This window comes from Bombyx mori, chromosome 5 (assembly GCF_030269925.1).
Source record: "Bombyx mori chromosome 5, ASM3026992v2".
Taxonomy (NCBI): domain Eukaryota; kingdom Metazoa; phylum Arthropoda; class Insecta; order Lepidoptera; family Bombycidae; genus Bombyx; species Bombyx mori.
Window position 1 is genome coordinate 18811392 of NC_085111.1, and position 19017 is coordinate 18830408.

The 19017-nt window shown below is 40.5% G+C and overlaps 1 protein-coding gene and 1 long non-coding RNA gene across 4 annotated transcripts in view; one reads left to right on the forward strand and one right to left on the reverse strand.

The window, feature by feature from the left end:
- LOC134198971 (uncharacterized) overlaps positions 1-5553 on the reverse strand; it is a 31149-nt gene extending 25596 nt beyond the window's left edge. Inside the window, exon 1 of the long non-coding RNA XR_009973278.1 lies at positions 5373-5553. This is a non-coding gene — a long non-coding RNA (uncharacterized LOC134198971). The remainder of the gene's footprint in view (positions 1-5372) is intronic.
- The window catches only part of LOC101736920 (proton-coupled zinc antiporter SLC30A2), a 29949-nt gene that overhangs the window by 8876 nt on the left and 2056 nt on the right, over positions 1-19017 (forward strand). For 2 of the 3 annotated variants that reach the window (XM_038010943.2, XM_038010942.2), the window contains exons 2-8: positions 9313-9479; positions 14115-14219; positions 15032-15152; positions 16229-16408; positions 16935-17028; positions 18009-18149; positions 18757-18888. In XM_038010943.2, coding sequence (XP_037866871.1) covers positions 9313-9479; positions 14115-14219; positions 15032-15152; positions 16229-16408; positions 16935-17028; positions 18009-18149; positions 18757-18888 — 940 coding nt within the window. Of the gene's footprint in view, positions 1-5902; positions 6092-9312; positions 9480-14114; positions 14220-15031; positions 15153-16228; positions 16409-16934; positions 17029-18008; positions 18150-18756; positions 18889-19017 lie in introns of those variants that run through there. The other variant, XM_038010944.2, reaches the window with a different exon arrangement.

Genomic DNA, 19017 nt, shown 5'->3' on the forward strand with positions numbered 1-19017 from the left:
ACGCGCCAATTCAAATTTTTAACATACTGAAAAATTTGAATATAACCAAAAGATTCGTTTATCGTACCATCAAACGATACAATGAAGACTCTAGTGTAGATGACAGGTCAAGAAGTGGTCGCCCTCGGTCTGTTAGGACTCCAGCAGTGATAAAAGCTGTGAAGGCGCGAATTCAAAGAAATCCCAAACGTAAGCAGAAACTGTTGGCCCTTCAGATGGGGTTAAGCAGAACCACGGTGAAAAGGGTGTTAAATGAAGACTTAGGGCTTCGGGCATATCGAAGAAAAACAGGACATCGTTTGAATGCTCGTCTAATGGACCTGAGACTGAAGAGATGCCGCGCTTTGTTGAAGCGGTACGCGGGAAAAAAATATCGGGAAATTCTTTTTTCGGATGTAAAAATTTTTACCGTAGAAGAGAGCTACAACAAACAAAATGATAAGGTGTACGCACACAGTAGTGAAGAAGCGAGCAACCGTATTCCGCGTGTCCAACGAGGTCATTTTGCATCCTCGCTCATGGTATGGTTGGGAGTTTCTTATTGGGGCTTAACAGAGGTACATTTTTGTGAGAAAGGTGTAAAAACGAAGCAGTTGTGTATCAAAATACAGTCCTGACGAACCTTGTGGAACCTTGTGGAACCTGTTTCTCATACCATGTTCAATAACAGGCACTGGGTATTCCAACAAGATTCGGCGCCAGCTCATAGAGCGAAGAGCACACAAGACTGGCTGGCGGCGCGTGAAATCGACTTCATCCGGCACGAAGACTGGCCCTCCTCCAGTCCAGATTTGAATCCGTTAGATTACAAGATATGGCAACACTTGGAGGAAAAGGCGTGCTCAAAGCCTCATCCCAATTTGGAGTCACTCAAGACATCCTTGATTAAGGCAGCCGCCGATATTGACATGGACTTCGTTCGTGCTGCGATAGACGACTGGCCGCGCAGATTGAAGGCCTGTATTCAAAATCACGGAGGTCATTTTAAATAAACTTTAGTGTCATAAGAATCTATGTTTTGTTAAGTTCATTTTGGTATATGAATGGTTACATAATGAATAAACTTGTTTCAATTATTTTACATTAAACATGTGACAGAATTTATGACCTGACTAGGTACGTATAACGTATTGTAGAACACAGGCGATAGAATCGAATATTCCAAGGTTCGAAGTGTTTAGCAATTTTTTGTTTAGCCTTTAATAGATTGTGATGCCCTGAATAAATTCTAGATTATACATTTAGTGTAATGTAGTATATACATGTAACTTGTTAATGCTAATTCTACATATTCGCTGCCTCGGCCTCTTTTTTCATTAATGTTTAATTTGAGACTTAACTTACTAAACTAAACACGTAATTTAACACAAGTTTCTATGTACAAATTTTTGTTTTTTTTTAATAAAGATTTTGTGTAGCGGTCACGCCTGATTTAATCCACACGATTGCGATTAGAGATTGGCGGGTGGAACCAAAACGTTTTGCCCGCCGTCAATGTGTGTGCTTTGTGCATCAGCGAGTTAAGTCCTTCAACTTTTGAATTTCGTAAAAAAAAGTTGCCTGTGAAACCGCCCCTTTTTTACTGGCTGGGGGCCGAACCTCCTACGAAGTCCCCACGCCTAGGGCGCGCCCGGGGTATGTGGGACTTGACGATCTGCAAGATGATGGGAGCAGACCGCAGCGCGAGCCCAAGGAATTTTAGGGCCCAGTGAAACCGCCCCAAGTCAAGACTTCCTTCTGTATTATGTTTACCAGAAACAGACAAAAGGTGCAAACAGATTCCGAACACTAAATATCGCAAGGTAGACCGCTTTATATAGTAATCAGGTTCAGTAACTACGAAACTAATTTAAACAACGAACAGGTCAAATTGCTATATTGCAATAATATCAAATTATACTATCTCTTTCTTTTTTTCTACCTAAACCGGTAACCTAGCCTGTTATTTCAGCGTAACCGAGCGAGTAGGTGAGCTCATGGGGCTCTAACCTGAGGACGTTGCTAACACTAGCTCTAGCAAGAGTAGTGCTTCGCACGACCCACTGAGAAGATCCGGCGAGAAACTCAGTGCACATTGAACATTCATAAACAATTGCACGTTCCTCAGAAGAAGGGTTCGGTTTCTGTTAGATCTAACGTGTTACTGGTACACTGAAGCATGCCTCTAATCACTGATTTATGATTCTCTCAGAAAGTTTGGAATAATAATAAGTATAGGCGTGATAATTAATTCATTGTTTGATCAAGTGTTACATACAGCCTTGCGTCTGCACAAGTCATATTTTTGTGTCAACGTCCTTGGATAACAATTTGCGTTAGTTTTAAATATTTTAATTATAATACCTTTTTGTTTTTCTTTAAATAAGCTATTACTTTAATCATCAAAAGTAGTACAAGGTTTGAATAAAAAAAATAAGGGACATAAAAGAATCAACTAATTCTGCACAGTCGTGTTGTTGACCTAGTAACATCCTGCTTGGTTCTCGTACGAGGGGTTCAAGTTCGAGACTGCGTGTGTGCCACTGTGTTTTCAGTTTAGTACGAGTAGTAGTCAGTGTATTTTCAGCTCTGAATGACAAAACCGCAAATGTGAAGGTATGTCATCAACAGTTACGAATGCTCACAGTTGTCAATGTTTTATGTAGTTGATGACAAGGAAGACATTTGTTTTAAGGCACCTGTTCATCGGCCAGCGTAACATACATTTACAAAAAAGCTCTGAGGTAACACACAAGAAAAATTTATAACCTCTTCTTTTTTTGGTATCGGTTGAAAAGGGCACCGTTTGCGTATAGTGTTCACTAACATATTTTATAACGTCCACCGACATATTATTATCAATTTTTTATTACCTTGACAATTTGACGCAAATGGACTAATATTATTTTGATGCTAAAAAGTTGAAAGCCGTTGCTAAATCAGCGGTAGATTGTGTATTGTCAGCTTCCAGTATCGACTTTATTTTGTTTAATTAGACTTTAGTTATCGAGGGACCACAGGGTGCTATTTTCTAAATTTCTTGGTCGGAGCGTTCAATCGAACAACGAGTCGTGCGGTCGTTTGTAGTGTTCACTCCGCAGACGTCATTGATTTTGTTTTTTCCCTCACCTATTCGCTGGTAGCCTAACGGGCTCTTCTAGGTACGCTCGGATGGATAGGTCAGCCTGAGAGAATTTCCTAACACTAGCCCCAGTGCTTTGCAGAATCTACTACCGAATCGGAATCGCGACCCACTGAGAAAATCTAGCGAGAAACTAGGTGGGCTCTGTCTATAGGTTAATATTGTGGGCCGCACAAGCGCCATTGCTACCGCAACTGAACTCGTGTTCCAGAGGTCTTTTTTGCCACGTACCATCCGGCTATGGAATGAGCTCCCTTCCACGGTGTTTCCCGAGCGCTATGACATGTCCTTCTTTAAAAGAGGCTTGTGGAGAGTATTAAGCGGTAGGCAGCGGCTTAGCTCTGCCCCTGGCATTGCTGAAGTCTATGGGCAACGGTAACCACTCACCATCAGGTGGGCCGTATGCTCGTCTGCCTAGAAGAGCAATAAAAAAAACGTATTTTTCTCGTGATGTGACCTACTGATGAGTTAGAAAAAAATTGTAGTTTCAAATAGCCATTATTAGTAAACGGTAAGTTCAGAGGTAAATACCTCATATAATAATATAGTACATATATGTAAAATGTCTAAAATGGATTAACAGATATAATTTTCATAAGACTAGTTTTTATATATTACAAATTATACAAATAAAACGAAAACATCTGTCTTCTTTCTTATAATTTGACTTAATGAGTCCCAATTTGATGATTACCTTTTAGGATTTTTTTTATCATCAATGATCAAATCTTTAATAATCTTAAATCCAACGCGTACGCACAACGGTCATGCGTAAATATAATATTTTGTTTATAAATTTCTATTCCCGAACTTCCTTATACAATGAACACAGCTCCGAAAGCCGTTGCTTATTTACATACTGGGAGACGGTGTGCATAGATCGTATTACGACTGGGCGGTGATGGTTCCTGTTAAAACGCTAAGCTACGCACGCTACGTATCAGCCGCTCGACCTCCAATGATCAGTCCTCCCTGTAGTGAACCCAACGCGGCTTTGTTGTGACCGACAAGTTTGCATAAAATCGAATTTTTTAAAAGTAAATACGACCTTTGGTAATATCGAGTACCGTCCAGCATGTCTTTGAAGTCTTCAACTGCGTGAAATTTACTTCAGTTTATAACAAGGCCCATCTCTTCCACTATCTAGGAAATAGTGTCCTCTATGACTCTATAACCTCCACTACCACACGTATTTTTTCACGGTTATTCCCGTTTTCTCGGTTTTGTCCTTGGGCCCTTAAATAGCGCGCACTCAAACTGAACCATTTCGTTATCCTTGACAGAAACCACTAAACGTGTAACAAACGTAAATAACAAAGCAATAAATATGCTTATCAGTGTACTATCGATATAATCGTATGTAATAACATATAATTAATTAAGTAATCCAGTTATCATAACTCCCCGTACTTGTAACTACAATATATTATATTTAAGCTAGGATTTGTTCACGGGTTGGCTCTCAGCCTTATTTTAACTCAGGCGATGCTCGACTTCGCAGAATCTACCACCGGATCGGAATCGCGACTCTCTGAGAAAATCCGGCGAGAAACGCAGTGGGCTCCGAGTTCACCTAAAGCTCGTTTCTTGACGTATTTTTTACTATATTAGCTTATAATCCGACTATGATCTCCTATCCTGGACATTCGCTGACGGTTTGTACCATAAATTTTAATTTTTTATTTTCTGTGTTTAGTTACACAATAATTAAATGCCTTAACGTTAACAACATATAAGTTTAGGGGCATCCGCTACAAGATGTCGATAGTTTTCATTAAAAAAACTATTCGTCTTAAAGTATCGCAGTTTCAGGGTCCTGGTTTGTACATGTATATGCGTTCAAAATAAGTTGCTACCAAGCTTCAAATATATTTTTTTCGATTCTCGGGTAGATGGCACTACCGTTTTATCTATTTCGCCGTGGAGACTTCAAAATAAGGCCAGCATGATACCATATTCTCACACCACTGACCGTATTAAAACAATAACAATAATATGTTATGTGATACATGCGTGTTCAGAATTATATATGAACGACTTAAAGTGTGTTGTAACAACATTCAATACTAGTGTTGGAAATACGTTACGTAAACATGGCTCGTGATTTCGATCCTGAGACTGAAGATGGTCTGCCTGCCTATGTTTTAGTTAATAATTAAATTCATGTTTGGTGAAAAAATTAACTTTAATTTACTTTATTAAAACCAATTCTGCTTCAAGCGGTTACCGAACCAAAAGAATAACTGCTAACCTGTCTCATAACTCGGCGTTCTCAATTGCTTTACGGCTGGAACAGACAGGATCTGTGCGAGCTCACGACCCGCTGATCCCTCATTACACTTAGAACCTGTGCGTCATTGAGTTTCATTGAATAATACGAGCGCTCCGTGTTTGTAAACCACTGAAGCGTACCGAGCCGCAGGAACATGTTTGGTATGTAAACAATGTTTGTGTGTATAAGCTCCCCTGCCTCACAAAATTTGATAAATTCATGAAGACTATGCTAGTGCCGCGGACCGCGGTCCCGCGAGCAATTATTTTTTTTAAATAATAATTATACTGAACTAAGACCGTATTGCTTAACGCAATAGTAAAAATGATTATTCCATGTACCGATTCATTGATCTTAGAGGTTTATAAAAAAAAAAATATATCAACAATCCGATGGGTTTTTCTTGTCTCTAACGAAATTATTAGTGTTGTTCCTCAAAGCTGGTCGTTTTATACACGGACGGACTACACTCAAAAATCTATGTTAATAAATTAGTCGGGTAGCCTTATCTTAAACTACCTACATAGTAAGGAGTGCCCCGATAGGCGCTTCTTGTCCGTTGATAAGGCACTGGCACTGCTTCAATCGTACTACTGTCGTCGGATAATTCTCAACGTGGTTGCTATGAATATACTTAACTTCTTAGGATAAAACACTTTGTGAATGGATTCAATGAACGATAGTAAACCTCTTGTGCAGTGAGTAATTTTTTATTAGTACCTATGAGACAATTATTTCCGCGAGCCTTCTTCAACACGACTAATAATAATACATTAACTGTCTCCGCATGTCCGTGACCACGTAAAGTTGTAAAATATACATAAATTTATAATTAAAAGCAATGACGTGATTAAATAGTGATATATTTCTGAGTTTTTTTTAAGTTTTACCGGAATTTCAGTTCTATTTAGATTTTATGTGATTTTTTGTTTCGGTGATTTTTCCTGTCCAAGTTAATACGCCTGGGACAATTGAATCTAAATTAATGTTTTGAAGAGTTGTTCCAGAGTCCAGATGTTCTTTTTATCCACTTTTTATTTTCGCGCCCGCCACTGGAGCAGAATCATCCATATTATTTGGAACCGCTGTGTTCATCTATAGTACGTTTCCAGAGATCTTTCCTGCCGCGTACTTCACTATCAAGGTGTTTTCCGCTATGACATGTCCTTCCTCCAACGGGGCTTGCGGAGACTACTCCGGAGTGTTGTTGTCTTGGCTGTGCCCTTAGCATTGTTGATGTTCATCAGCTACGGTAACTACTTACGATAGGCCGTGTTCTCGTCGACTTTAATGGCAAAAGAAGCGGGTTTCTAATGAAACATTCTCAACAACAAACATTTTTCAGTTAAATCTTGTTGTTTTTCTTGCGGTAAGGGTCTTTTAAAATCAGTGCTTTTGTTTGCTTGGATTACCATTTTCCGGTGTACAGTGTCATAAAGATGTTTATGAAATTAAGGGGTTTTTAGTTTGACCCTGAGCATGAACTGTGTAGTTATTTGAAGACGTGAGCATAAAGTGAAGCTCGGTTAGTTGCACGTCTGTCAGTACACTGACTAATATTTACACGATGAATGCCAGCGCGATAATTGCTCACAATCGGCTTCCCTGTCATTAAAAGACAATTAGTTAACGAACCGTTCATTTAATGCCATGATTTTGAACATGCCATAAACATGTTAATAGTTCTGCCTCTTCATGTTCTTTGGTAATAGATGACTCTCAGGCAGTAAAGCAACATGGTGAATTTAATATATAGAAATATTTAATTACATTACGATAATAGGATAAGACGCTCCAGTTGTACGCCCTTGTATTACGGACGACAATACAATACAATCGGACTGGTCTATATTCTAATGATGAGCATGTTCTGTATTTAAATTAAGTTAAATTTCTCTTGAAAGGGCGAATCGTAACTACAATTGAAAGGCTGTCTATGATATGGTACCGGCGTTTACTTACGTCGTCTGTATCCTTTCCGTTCAGTCGAAGCCGTCGTGGGCTAAAGGATGAGACGTCCGGTGCTTTCGTACTTAGCGATGCACCGATGTTCGGAATCCGCAGGCGGGTACCAATTTTTCTAATGAGAACGTACTTAAGAAATGTTCACGATTGACTTCCACGATGAAAGAAATAACATCGTGTAATAAAAACCAAACTCGCAAAATTATAATTTGCCTAATTACTGGTGGTAGGACCTCTTGTGAGCCCGCACGGGTAGGTACCACGACCCCGCCTATGTCTGCCGTGAAGCAGTAAATGCGTTTCGGTTTGAAGGGTGGGGCAGCCGTTTTAACTGTACTGAGACCTTAGAAGTCATATCTCAAGGTGGGTGGCGGCATTTACGTTGTAGATGTCTATGGGTCCCGGTAACCACTTAACACCAGGTGGGCCGTGAGCTCGTCCACCCATACTAGCAATAAAAAAAATTGTACAGTTAAGTTGCATGATCGGTGCCTTTGAACGCTAGCCTAATCATTTTGAATCAATAATTTAGGACAGTAATAACATAATCCGGTGTAATCACCTCCGTATCTCTACTATCGATTGAGTCGATTAACCGTCTCTTTATCAGAATGCGTGATACAGGTTTATTGACCTACTTCCGACCTTGATACGGTTGAGGTGAATATTAGCATGTCTAGAAAAAACGTGTGTCCCGTTTTTAAACAACAAATCGTGTAAGTTTGAAAGCATTTTTTGGTCAGATGAGATTCGTCATACGCCTCTTGTTCTTTTGGTGGGGTGGTGGAAGTGAGGGTGTTAAAGTACATTAGCACTAAAACCCTCGTGGCCGTTGTTCAAAAGTCCGTCGAGGCAGGATTAGAACAGCCCAAGGAGGAGAGACGGCGCAATACGCAAAGTCTCGCAGTTCGCGAGTAGGTATAATCGCGCTTTGGTCGTTTTTCCAGCGAGAGTCCGATCCCCGCATCGATGAGTGGTTGTCAGTTTGTCGGTTCTGTCGGTCTGCGTGCGTCGCTTGGTCGGTTCCACAAAATAGTTTTCTGGAGCAGGAGTGGTTTTAGGCTTGCGTTTAAAGAAAAAAAAAATCATCATAAGCATTATTTGTTATAAATCTTCCGTTTTTACAAGAAGATATATTAATAAGGCTATTAAAAATACCACTACCCAATGAGTCAATTTTATTGGAAATGTTTCGTTTCAATTTGGTAATTCGTATGTAGTACAACGTACTTGAACTTTAGTGCCATTTTACAATGTTTTAGTAATCTATTTACGAACCATATCAGAACTTCACCTACATAGCAGATAGCTCGGTTGATTTACAATATGTTCGTTCTAATTCAATTTGTGTATTGCTTTGCCGTTTTGTTGTGTATTATACACGTGTATACACGATGCTAAAATCGTGCTGAAGATAACATTTCCATTAAATGCATTGCTGCTTCACGACAAAAGTAGGCAGAGTAGTGGGTACCAATCCATGCGGACTCACAAGACACCCTACCACCAGTAATTACGCAAATTAATTTTACGGGTTTGATTTTTATTACACGGTGTTATGTCTTAACCGTGGAAGTCAATTGTAACCATTTGTGATGTACGTATTCCATTACAAAAATTGGTATCCGCCTGCGGGATTCGAACACCGGCACAATCACATCGCTAGATACTCGTGTACGAATGCACCGGGCGTCTTAATCCTTTAGGCCACGAAGACTTCAAAGTAAGTCATATTATTAATTATATCCCATCACCAGAAATAACTGACAGACGTCAGGATTGCAATTTTGGCAGCCAGACCTTAAGCCTGAACCAATAAAGCGAAAGACAGCTCCGCGTATCTCGAGACCATTGACCCCGCGTCTACGTTCTCGAGAAAGGTCTCACAACCGCTGTACCCTATTTTTTGCTTAAATAGTTTTTGTTAAATAACTTATTAATGTATTATTTAAAGGTACAATGATGGGCACGTATCGTACGGGACGGACAATCAGATCCGTGGGCGGAGAGTCATATTTTGTGTCCACGGGAACCCGTCGACGGGATGCTGTGCGGTCATCGAGACCAGCGCCGACGGCGATGACTCGGAGAAAAGGAACGGAAGCATCTCAGAGGCTGAAAGTGAGTGCGCTCTCTTTTGATTCTCTTTAAGGTTCACCGTTAAGTATAGCTCGCGGCCGCACTCGACCGTTCAAGCCAAGCACACTTCAACTAAGTCGAAGTTTCTAGAGTCCGGTTGCTGTTGTAGGCTAACGTTGTCGATGCGACGGTTTGTGTTCTTAGTTCTCAATGACTACTTAACATGGATTATAAAATCATGATATAATGGGGGTATAGGTATAAAATGCAGTCAATTAGTTCTTGAGACCGAGTTTTATTATTTATATGTACATCTTTATACAGGGTGGGCCATAAAGTTGAGCGGATTATAAAAAATCATATAAAAAAAACTACAAAGCTCAGGAAAGAAAAAATATAATTATAATAAAGATTACAAATGGGAATTTTATTTTTTAAAAATAACATCGCTGAGATGTGTGCCATCTACACGTACACACTCTTCCAATCTAGCCCTCAAATTCGTAAAAACTCGCTGGCACATCGCTCGTGGGATATCGGACATTTCCTTGCGAATATTGTCTTTGAGCTGGGCAATTGTCGTCGGTTTATTGGCGTAAAGGCGACTCTTGAGGTACCCCCACAAAAAAAAAATCCAGTGGCGTGAGATCTGGGCTCCGGGGAGGCCATGGAATGTCCCCTCGACGCGATATCAGTTTTCCATTAAACATTTCGTTAACAACTGCCAAAGACTCATTGGATGTATGGGATGTCGCGCCATCTTGTTGAAACCAGGTCCTGCTGTTACAGGCTTCAAAATTATGCAGATGTGGAAAGAAAAAGTTACGTAACATTGCTGTGTAACGATTAGAATTTACTGCTGGGGATCGCGCCGTACAGACACCGTGACTACGCTTACATTCTCCTCCGTTCTTATAGACCTTGGACGCCCCGCAGGTTTTTCATTTAATGTCGAACCCGAAGACTCAAACTTTCTGACCCACGATCTGATCACACTTTCACTCGGACATTGGTTTAAATCATGTAAATTAAACTTAGAACGAAATAAACGCCGCGCAATAGTGCCCGAATCGCCATTTTTGTAATACGCTTTCACACAAAAAGCACGCTGCTCACCGGTAAAACGCTCCATGGCAACTGAATTTCCCTGAACCTATCCCCACTACCCGCACCCCGCTCCCGCTTTCCTGTCGCGAGTAATGTGATTTTGAAATTCGCACGCCTTTCTGACCCACCCTGTATATATTTATTGATGAAATCGGTAGTGTTGTGGTAACTGTACGGCGGAGTCGATGACTTTGCCAGCCAGGGGTGGTGAGCTAATTAACTTGTGAAAGTTTTAAGTTGGATATTTGAAGTTGTAGTTATAGATTTATTTTTTAGACGCCGTCACGTTGTTCACTTTAAAACTGTTTTGAAATTTCGAATCTGATCAATATGTTCGCGCAATGTTTGTAAATTAATAAATAGGAAAAAAATCACGCATGGTCGATCATCTGGCGCCAACTTATAAAAAAATTGATTATAGAGATCGCCTTAAGCAGAAATCAACTCTCAATCCCTGAAAGAAAGCTAGTTAGTACGTTCACCTGTTTTTTAAGAACGAATTGTGACATAAATTGTTGGTTACCTATGTGCTACATTCAGAGGTCAATGTCCGTTTTTCGTTATGTATTTGGAACCACTTATACCTTTGCTAAATTCAAAAGAAACCATTGATAAAGTAATGTGTTAGTGTCAAATCCAAAATCGGTGTAATGACGTCATGACCTTCACTACCGATTAGTGTAGTCTACGTCCAATTCAAGTCACGGTTTTTTATTACTTTTGTAAACTTTAGGAACCTTTGGAGGCATGGCGGATATGGTACAATGGCGTTATTTCTCGATACTTAATATTTGGTTTTTCTCTCGATATATCTTGCACTCGTATAGCAATATAATTCGTCTAAGAGCTCTACTCCTGTCCTTGGGCTTGAGTTAATGTCTAGATTATGTTAGAGAATTAATACGTGAAGCAAAAACTTTGTATCCCTTTTTACGAAAATTGCGCGGACGGAGGAGTATGAAATTTTCCACACTTATAGAGAATATAGAGAAGAAGTACACAATGTTAATATTTTTTAAAAATAGTGCATAAAAGATACATTAAATCAATAAAGAAAACATTACACATACTACATACCATGTATTTGACGCACACACGCATGCATACTATTTATTGTCAAACTTTTGTTCTTGACGTCTGTTGTCAAATTGAGAATAGATTAAATATTGTTTGTCTTTGTTAATATTTTTTATAGTGTAGTATTGGCGAAATTTGTGATTATAGAAGTATAAAATACAATCATAATAGTGTATATAATAAATTTACAATTCCAATTAATTATAGTCGAATATCGACTACTGCGGGACCTCTAGTGTCAGAGAATAAGTTGAAGTTACGTCTACTAGTACTGTTATTCGGATATCGACAAAAACAGTTTATTCGTCCGTGACCATGACAACTGTGAAGTATTTGTAAGGTCTCAAATAATAGACGTAATATTAAGCGTCACGAGCTGGACAAACTACTCGTATTATGTGACTAAACAGTCACATCTATTTACGAGTGGGGTATGCTGAGCCCGGATAGCTTAATGGAAATGTTATTTCACTGAATTCGGACCTATACTGAACTCCGCAGCTCCATGTAATCCTTATCGAGAATCATCTTTGTTCCCCCTACCTAGTCGCTGGTAGCCTAAGGGCTATTTCAGCTACGTCCGGACGGGTAGGTGAGCTCACCGGTTCAACCTGAGAGAATTTGCTAACACTAACTCAAATAAAAGCAGAGCTTCGCAGAATCTACCACCGGATCGGAATCGCGACCCATCCAAGACCCGATCAGAAACTCAGCGGGCTGTGTCTATGGGTCAATTCGCTCGTCGAACTCTTTGTAATAATCGACGAGGACGGTGACCGGTGCTTGAGGGTCCTAAAAGCACCGATAATGAATCCAGGGGAGAGAATCATCGTCCACAGAAATCGGTTACGTTAAAACGTGTCATTGAAATCTCGTTTATAAATGACGTCACTGGTTAGCCAAAAGAGCTTTGCAAATAAAGAATGTAAATAGAGAACCTTAACCTTCAATCTCGCATTCAACGGGTGACAAAATTATGGAAATAAGTTTCTGCCTCATTTCATGAACAATTCATAGGTACCTTGAAGTTTAATTGTATATGCAGATGGTTGATGATGCTTGGGTGACACGTCTCCACACTCGACTCGGATAATTTTCTTTGATTTATTAATATTGAACGCGATTAAAACGTGATTTAGAATAAAACTGTATGGGGTATATATTACCACTTGTTTTAAAAGGGGAATCTTTACAATGTTTACCTAAATATGTAACTGATACTATATCTGGAATAGCTTACTTTCAACTTGCTAATTTACAGATTACGCAGAAAAAATGCATATAGCTCATGTAAATTTTTGTATTTTTCCTTTTATTTAAGCTATTTTTTTTTAAATCAGGTTTATTGTTTTTTTATACTGCGCTATTATGAAACACAAATATTTTTGGATTTTAGCTTGTACCTAGTAGCCCTAGTAGGTTAATTATTCTCTATAAATTCTGACACGAATGTCTGTAATATGGTTTTGCTTGCTGACAACCTAGCCAACATGAAGCGACTATTGGAACATAGATAGATACCACAACGTTAATATCGCTCAGGGAGACTGTCCCTTGAGAGACGAAGTTGAACTATTCCTCACATCACTGACTATCATCACCTTCAAATTGGCGTTTCTCCTGGCGCTGAACTTGCTCTTGAACTGACTGAAATTCTCTCACGAGCGTAAGCGTGTGTTTCCACTATACATGTTACATGTGTAGTAATAACAGACAGCTAAGAAGCACTCCGATTGGACACAGTTTATTATCGTCCTTTAGAGTTAATTCCAGATAATTTCGTGTGGAAAATCAGATTGTTTTCTTTTATCTTTTAAATTAATCAGTTATATTAATGTTTATCGGAAGTTATTGGATATGGGATGTAAGTAGTATTCAATAGTAATAATTTTAGGGACTTTAGTGGTGCACTTTGCCTTTTCTCGCCAGGCTACGGTTTCGTGTACAATTCGATTATAATTAATTGAAATTAAAAGTTTGTACACCATTATGATTCTATTTTCAAAGACTATTATACTTCTATAATCACAAATTTCACCAAGACTACACTATAAAAAATATTAACAAGGACAAACAATATTTAATCTATTCTCAATTGGACAACAGACGTTAAGAACAAAAGTTTGACAATAAATAGTATGCATGCGTGTGTGCGTCAAATACATGGTATGTAGTGTGTGTAATGTTTTATTTATTGATTTAATGTATCTTTTATGCATTATTTAAAAAAAAATATTAGCATTGTGCACTTCTCTATATTCTCTATAAGTGTGGAAATTTCATACTCCTCCGTCCGCGCAATTCTCGTAAAAAGGTAATAAAAGTTTTTCCTTCACGTATTAATATATAGATAGATAGTTAACGCATAAACAGTGTTCATCTGCTGTATTATACTTCCTCCCAGCATTACTCACAGTGTAGTCAATTGACAACACCGCGCTTCTCACCTATCGTGACGTTTTAAATTTGACGTAAATGGTATATTCCTTCCAGGGCATTGTCACAGATCGCGAAACGAAGAGATAGACAAGAGAGCGAGAAGGAAACTCATCGTGGCCAGCGTGCTGTGCGTCATATTCATGATAGGGGAAATAGTAGGTGAGTGGAACAATACATTTCAGTCATAACCCATAGCTTGGAACCCGAATTTATTGAAGTTACTAGTATTAGCTGTTTCTTTTTATTACTGCCCTTGTAGGCAGACGAGCATACGGCCCACCTGATGGTAACTTGTTACCGTCGCCCATGGACTCCAGCAATGCCAGGAGCAGAGCCAAGCCGCTGCCTACCGTTAAGTACTCTCCACAAGCCTCGTTTGAAGATGAATATGTCATAGCGCTCGGGAAACACTTTGGAAAAACATTGTTTCCCAACAATGGCATCTAAACACGTGCGAGAGGGGCGCATTACATGTGCCACGAATTCGATATACGTTCCTCACGATTTATCTGACGATATCTTTCATTGTTGAATACTTACATTAATAGGAAATTAAGATGCAAAAACGTGTTAATGACGTTTTAAGTTAGCATTCAAAAATGTGTGTAAACAAGCTGAACGCAGCCACATCACTTCATCACTACTTCCGTTTCGTAGATCCACAAGGCATAGAATGACTCTTGCTCACACACCTCACTCTGCTAAAGGTTTCCTGACCCGTGTGCTTAGTCCAAGTTTTTAACGTTCTCAATAGCGTAAAAGTAAATTCAAATTTGTATGCAGTTGGAACGTTAGCCTACGCTTGCCGCTGTTCCAACTGCATACTAATTTGAGTTAACTTTTACGCTATCGAGAACGTTAAAAAACTGGCACTAAGCACATAGATCGTCCATTGCAGTTTTTGTAGCAATTCAGAATCAGCTTGCAGGAGACAACTAAACGTGTGCATGCATTTTGTTTCCATGCGCCAGGCGGGTACTTGTCCAACAGCTTAGCGATAGCGACCGACGCCGCGCACCTGCTCACCGACTTCGCCAGCTTCATGATATCCTTGTTCTCGCTATGGGTCGCTAACAGACCCGCCACCAGACGGTAAGCTGTGCATCATTATTCTCCTGCCCTTCTCCCAGTCATCTGGGGTCCTTCCATACTTCTCTATCATATACTATTTCTTCGCTCGTTCTCCTCTTACACATATAGTCCTTCACGCCATCCATCAATTTTTTCTTTGGTCTAGCCAGGTTCTTTCGTCTAAAGTGCTACCCATTCATAGTTAAAATTCTCTTAACAACCTCATTGTAATTTCGTTTCGTCACACGTCCATACCATCCCAAACGCGCACTTCTCAGTTTCTTTATCACAGTTGCCACTTTCAGACTTCCTCTAACCTTCATTCCTATTCATTTTGTATTCTATCCATTTTCGTTACTCCACACGGTAAGCTGTGACATGGTGAACATTTCAAATTAAATTTGTATCAAATATAACGGTCAATCTTCAAATTATTGTACTAAAAAAAACTGTTAGTAGAAACGAATAGGTTTGCACCCGGGTCCGTCGGCTGATTGCAGTGGTCCCTGCCTTAGAGGCGTAGCTCGACGCGGCTTACTACTAATACATATTATTATACACATAAAGATTTCCGTACAAATAGTAGAACTAATTATTTTTGTGTAGTTGGTAAAGAAAATAAAGGTATTTGATATAAATTTGAGTTTCGTGTGTATAATATGTTGGCGATAACAGCAGACAGATTCCCGCTAACATTCCTTGTAAATCAATATGTACTTAACATGTCCACGGACAGCTACAGTAATTTAAAAATCATTGTCTAATGAAATGAATACGTACTATACTTTTTTATATTTGTATAATTATTAGTTACTTTAAGTGGTTGAGCCTGTTTTTCTAGTCAATTTTAAATCACTTAAAACCAGGCGAGGCGTGAACTCTTCCACTTACACCAGAAGCTACAACTAAACATTTAAATATATATTAAGAGTACCTAGCCAATGAGTGATTACTGAAAAGTAACTGGCTCCCGGCTCCGGGTGTCGGCTGGCCCCGGATGTCGGCTGGCCCCCGGGTGTCGCGGCTGGCCCCCGGGTGTCGGCTGGCCCCCGGGTGTCGGCGCGTGTGTAACGGCCCCCGGTGCGTGTCGGCGGCAGGATGTCGTTCGGGTGGTACCGCGCGGAGGTGATCGGCGCGCTGACGTCGGTGCTGCTCATCTGGGTGGTGACGGGCGTGCTGGTGTACCTCGCCGTGCAGCGGGTGCTCTACCAGGACTTCAACATCGACGCCACCGTCATGCTCATCACCTCCGCCGTCGGCGTCGCCGTCAACCTCGTGTGAGTACTCACTCGTCTACTGTGCACGGCGCCATATAGTGAGGGAGTGGATATATTATGTATTGGCAGAAAGACTATGCAATTCGTAAACGTTCAAGCGGCGGCGCCCGTCCGTTTGTACAGCTGTACTGTACGAGCTGATTAATTATATATTACTATTATAATTGAAATGTAAATATCAAGACTGTATTTACTTAGGGTGTGAACTTGTGACCTCAGGACCCGGGAATACTCTGCTCGTGGTCGAAATTACAGTTCGGTGAAAATGTCATGCTTCAATGTCAAATGTCATGACAGACAAATTGAACCGGGGTGTATCTTTCGTGTTTCGTGTGTAATTGTTTTTGTACCAAAAGAAGTAAATCGCCTAGTGTGAGCCATTTAAGTTCAACATTGGATTGTTTTTAACACTATAACAACAAATTATAGAAGTTTCACTTCTCCTTTCTAATACTTACTTACAATAGACATTCATTAATATCCATATTTACGAGTGCTGCTATCGTCGCCATGTGATGTGTTCCAGCATGGGCCTGACTCTGCACCAGCACGGGCACTCGCACGGGGGAGGAGCCCATGGACACTCGCACGGACCCAGCAACCCCGTCCTCAACAACAGGGTGAATATGTTTTTGTTATAGGTTTTTTTATTGATTCTGGATTTTGGAGAGTTGGAGTCTGAATTGTGTCTGCTTAAACGATGAACCCCCGAGTGTCACTAGGCCCGGGATAGCTTTGCAGCCAGTGCTAAAGCCTATATTAAATATGAGAGATTACAAAGCAACCTTGGTGTTTCAGCACATAGCAAACTGAGAAATATCGATAAACACTCGATAGAGATAGAATTAAGTGCACTGTACACCACACCATCCGATAGTGCCCTGTGCTCTGTGTTATAACGGAAAACTAAAAGAAATTGTTTAATTAAAACAAAGTGATGGACATTGGGAGTGTTCCACCCGCACCCGCGGGGCCAATACTAACAATTATTTCACTGTAGCTATTGAAATTAGAATGTGTAAGTAGACTGCCGCTAATATTTATTTATTTATTCGAAGTGTTGCTGATCATGAACAGTGTGATATGTGTGTGTGTGTGTGTTATGATTCTGATATTTGAAGATGTCTAATGTCGTCCTATTAGCGATGCTATCGGTCAGTGTAACAATATCGGAAGCCGGTGTGGGATTTCATTGTCGTTAAAAGGAAATTGGTCATGTAGTACCTTAAGCACTGGTCACCGCCCTACTCAAACCTGTCGCTTGCGACGAAGGGCTCGACGAGTAAATTAACCCATAGATACAGCCAACCGAGTTTCTCGCCGGATCTTCTCAGTGGGTCGCGTTTCCGATCCGGTGATAGATTCTGCGAAGCACTGCTCTTACTAGGGCCAGTGTTAGCAACATCTCCTGGTTTGAGCCCCGAGAGTTCACCTACACGCTAGGGTAAAGCTGATATAGCCTCTCAAGGCTAACAGCATAGATGGGAAAAAAAAGTTTTAGCTTTCACATGAAGTCCAAGACGTCTATGGGCGTATAATTGTTATGACTTGCCATACCCCGCCCACTTGTGTATAAACGTGCAATTGTGTGGGCGCGCAGGAGGTGGCGGGCGCGGAGGCGGGGGCCGGGGGGGCGGCGCGCGCGGAGAACATCAACGTGCGCGCCGCCTTCATCCACGTGCTCGGAGACTTCCTGCAGAGCTTCGGCGTGCTCGTCGCCGCCATCGTCATCTACTTCGAGGTACCAACGCCCGCGTTTATGTACACGAGTGACCCCCGCGGTGCAGGCACAATATTGTGCAATAAAAATCAAACCTGCAAAAGTTATACTTCACGTAACTACTGGCTGTGAGCCCGCGCGGGTAGATACGACCTCCCTGCCTATTTCTGTCGTGAAGCAGTAATGCGGTTTGTATAGCGGAGTAGCCTTGTATTATAGGATTAAAACAAGATTGTTGTTTTAATCACATAACACCAGGTGAGCCGTTTGCTGGTTTTATATTTATATTCTTAGTATTTTACCTTTATTAAAAGCGAAAAGTCAATAAAGTACCTTTTCTTGACGCAAAGAACTAAATGAACATATATTTACGTGTTGGTAAAGTAATATTTCGTGAGTCCGCAATGAAAGTCAAACAGAATGTGGGGTCATTGACTCGCTCATCGTCTCGTTTTAATTTGCGTTCCATTGCACTTCGGACAAAAGCGCTAATAAAATGTAAGTTTTTCGTTTATTTGAAATGGCGATAGGATAAGTTCAGAATGAATGCTTTTACCGTCGTCCCTGACGCGACTGAAGTCTATTAATATGTCTGCACTTGAAGCGAATTGAATTTTGAAATTTGCAGCCGAGTTGGATCCTCATGGACCCGATCTGCACGTTCCTGTTTTCCATCCTGGTTCTCATCACGACCTTCAATATCATCAAAGACGCGCTTCTTGTGCTGATGGAGGGCTCCCCCCGAGGGCTGGACTTCCAGGTTAGTTTTTAGTTACTGTTAGAGATGACATCTGCTTTAACGGCCGTCTGGTGTAGTGGTAAGTGACATGGTCACTACACAAGGGGGTCGCGGGTTCGAATCCCGCCAAGGGAAGATATTTGTATGATA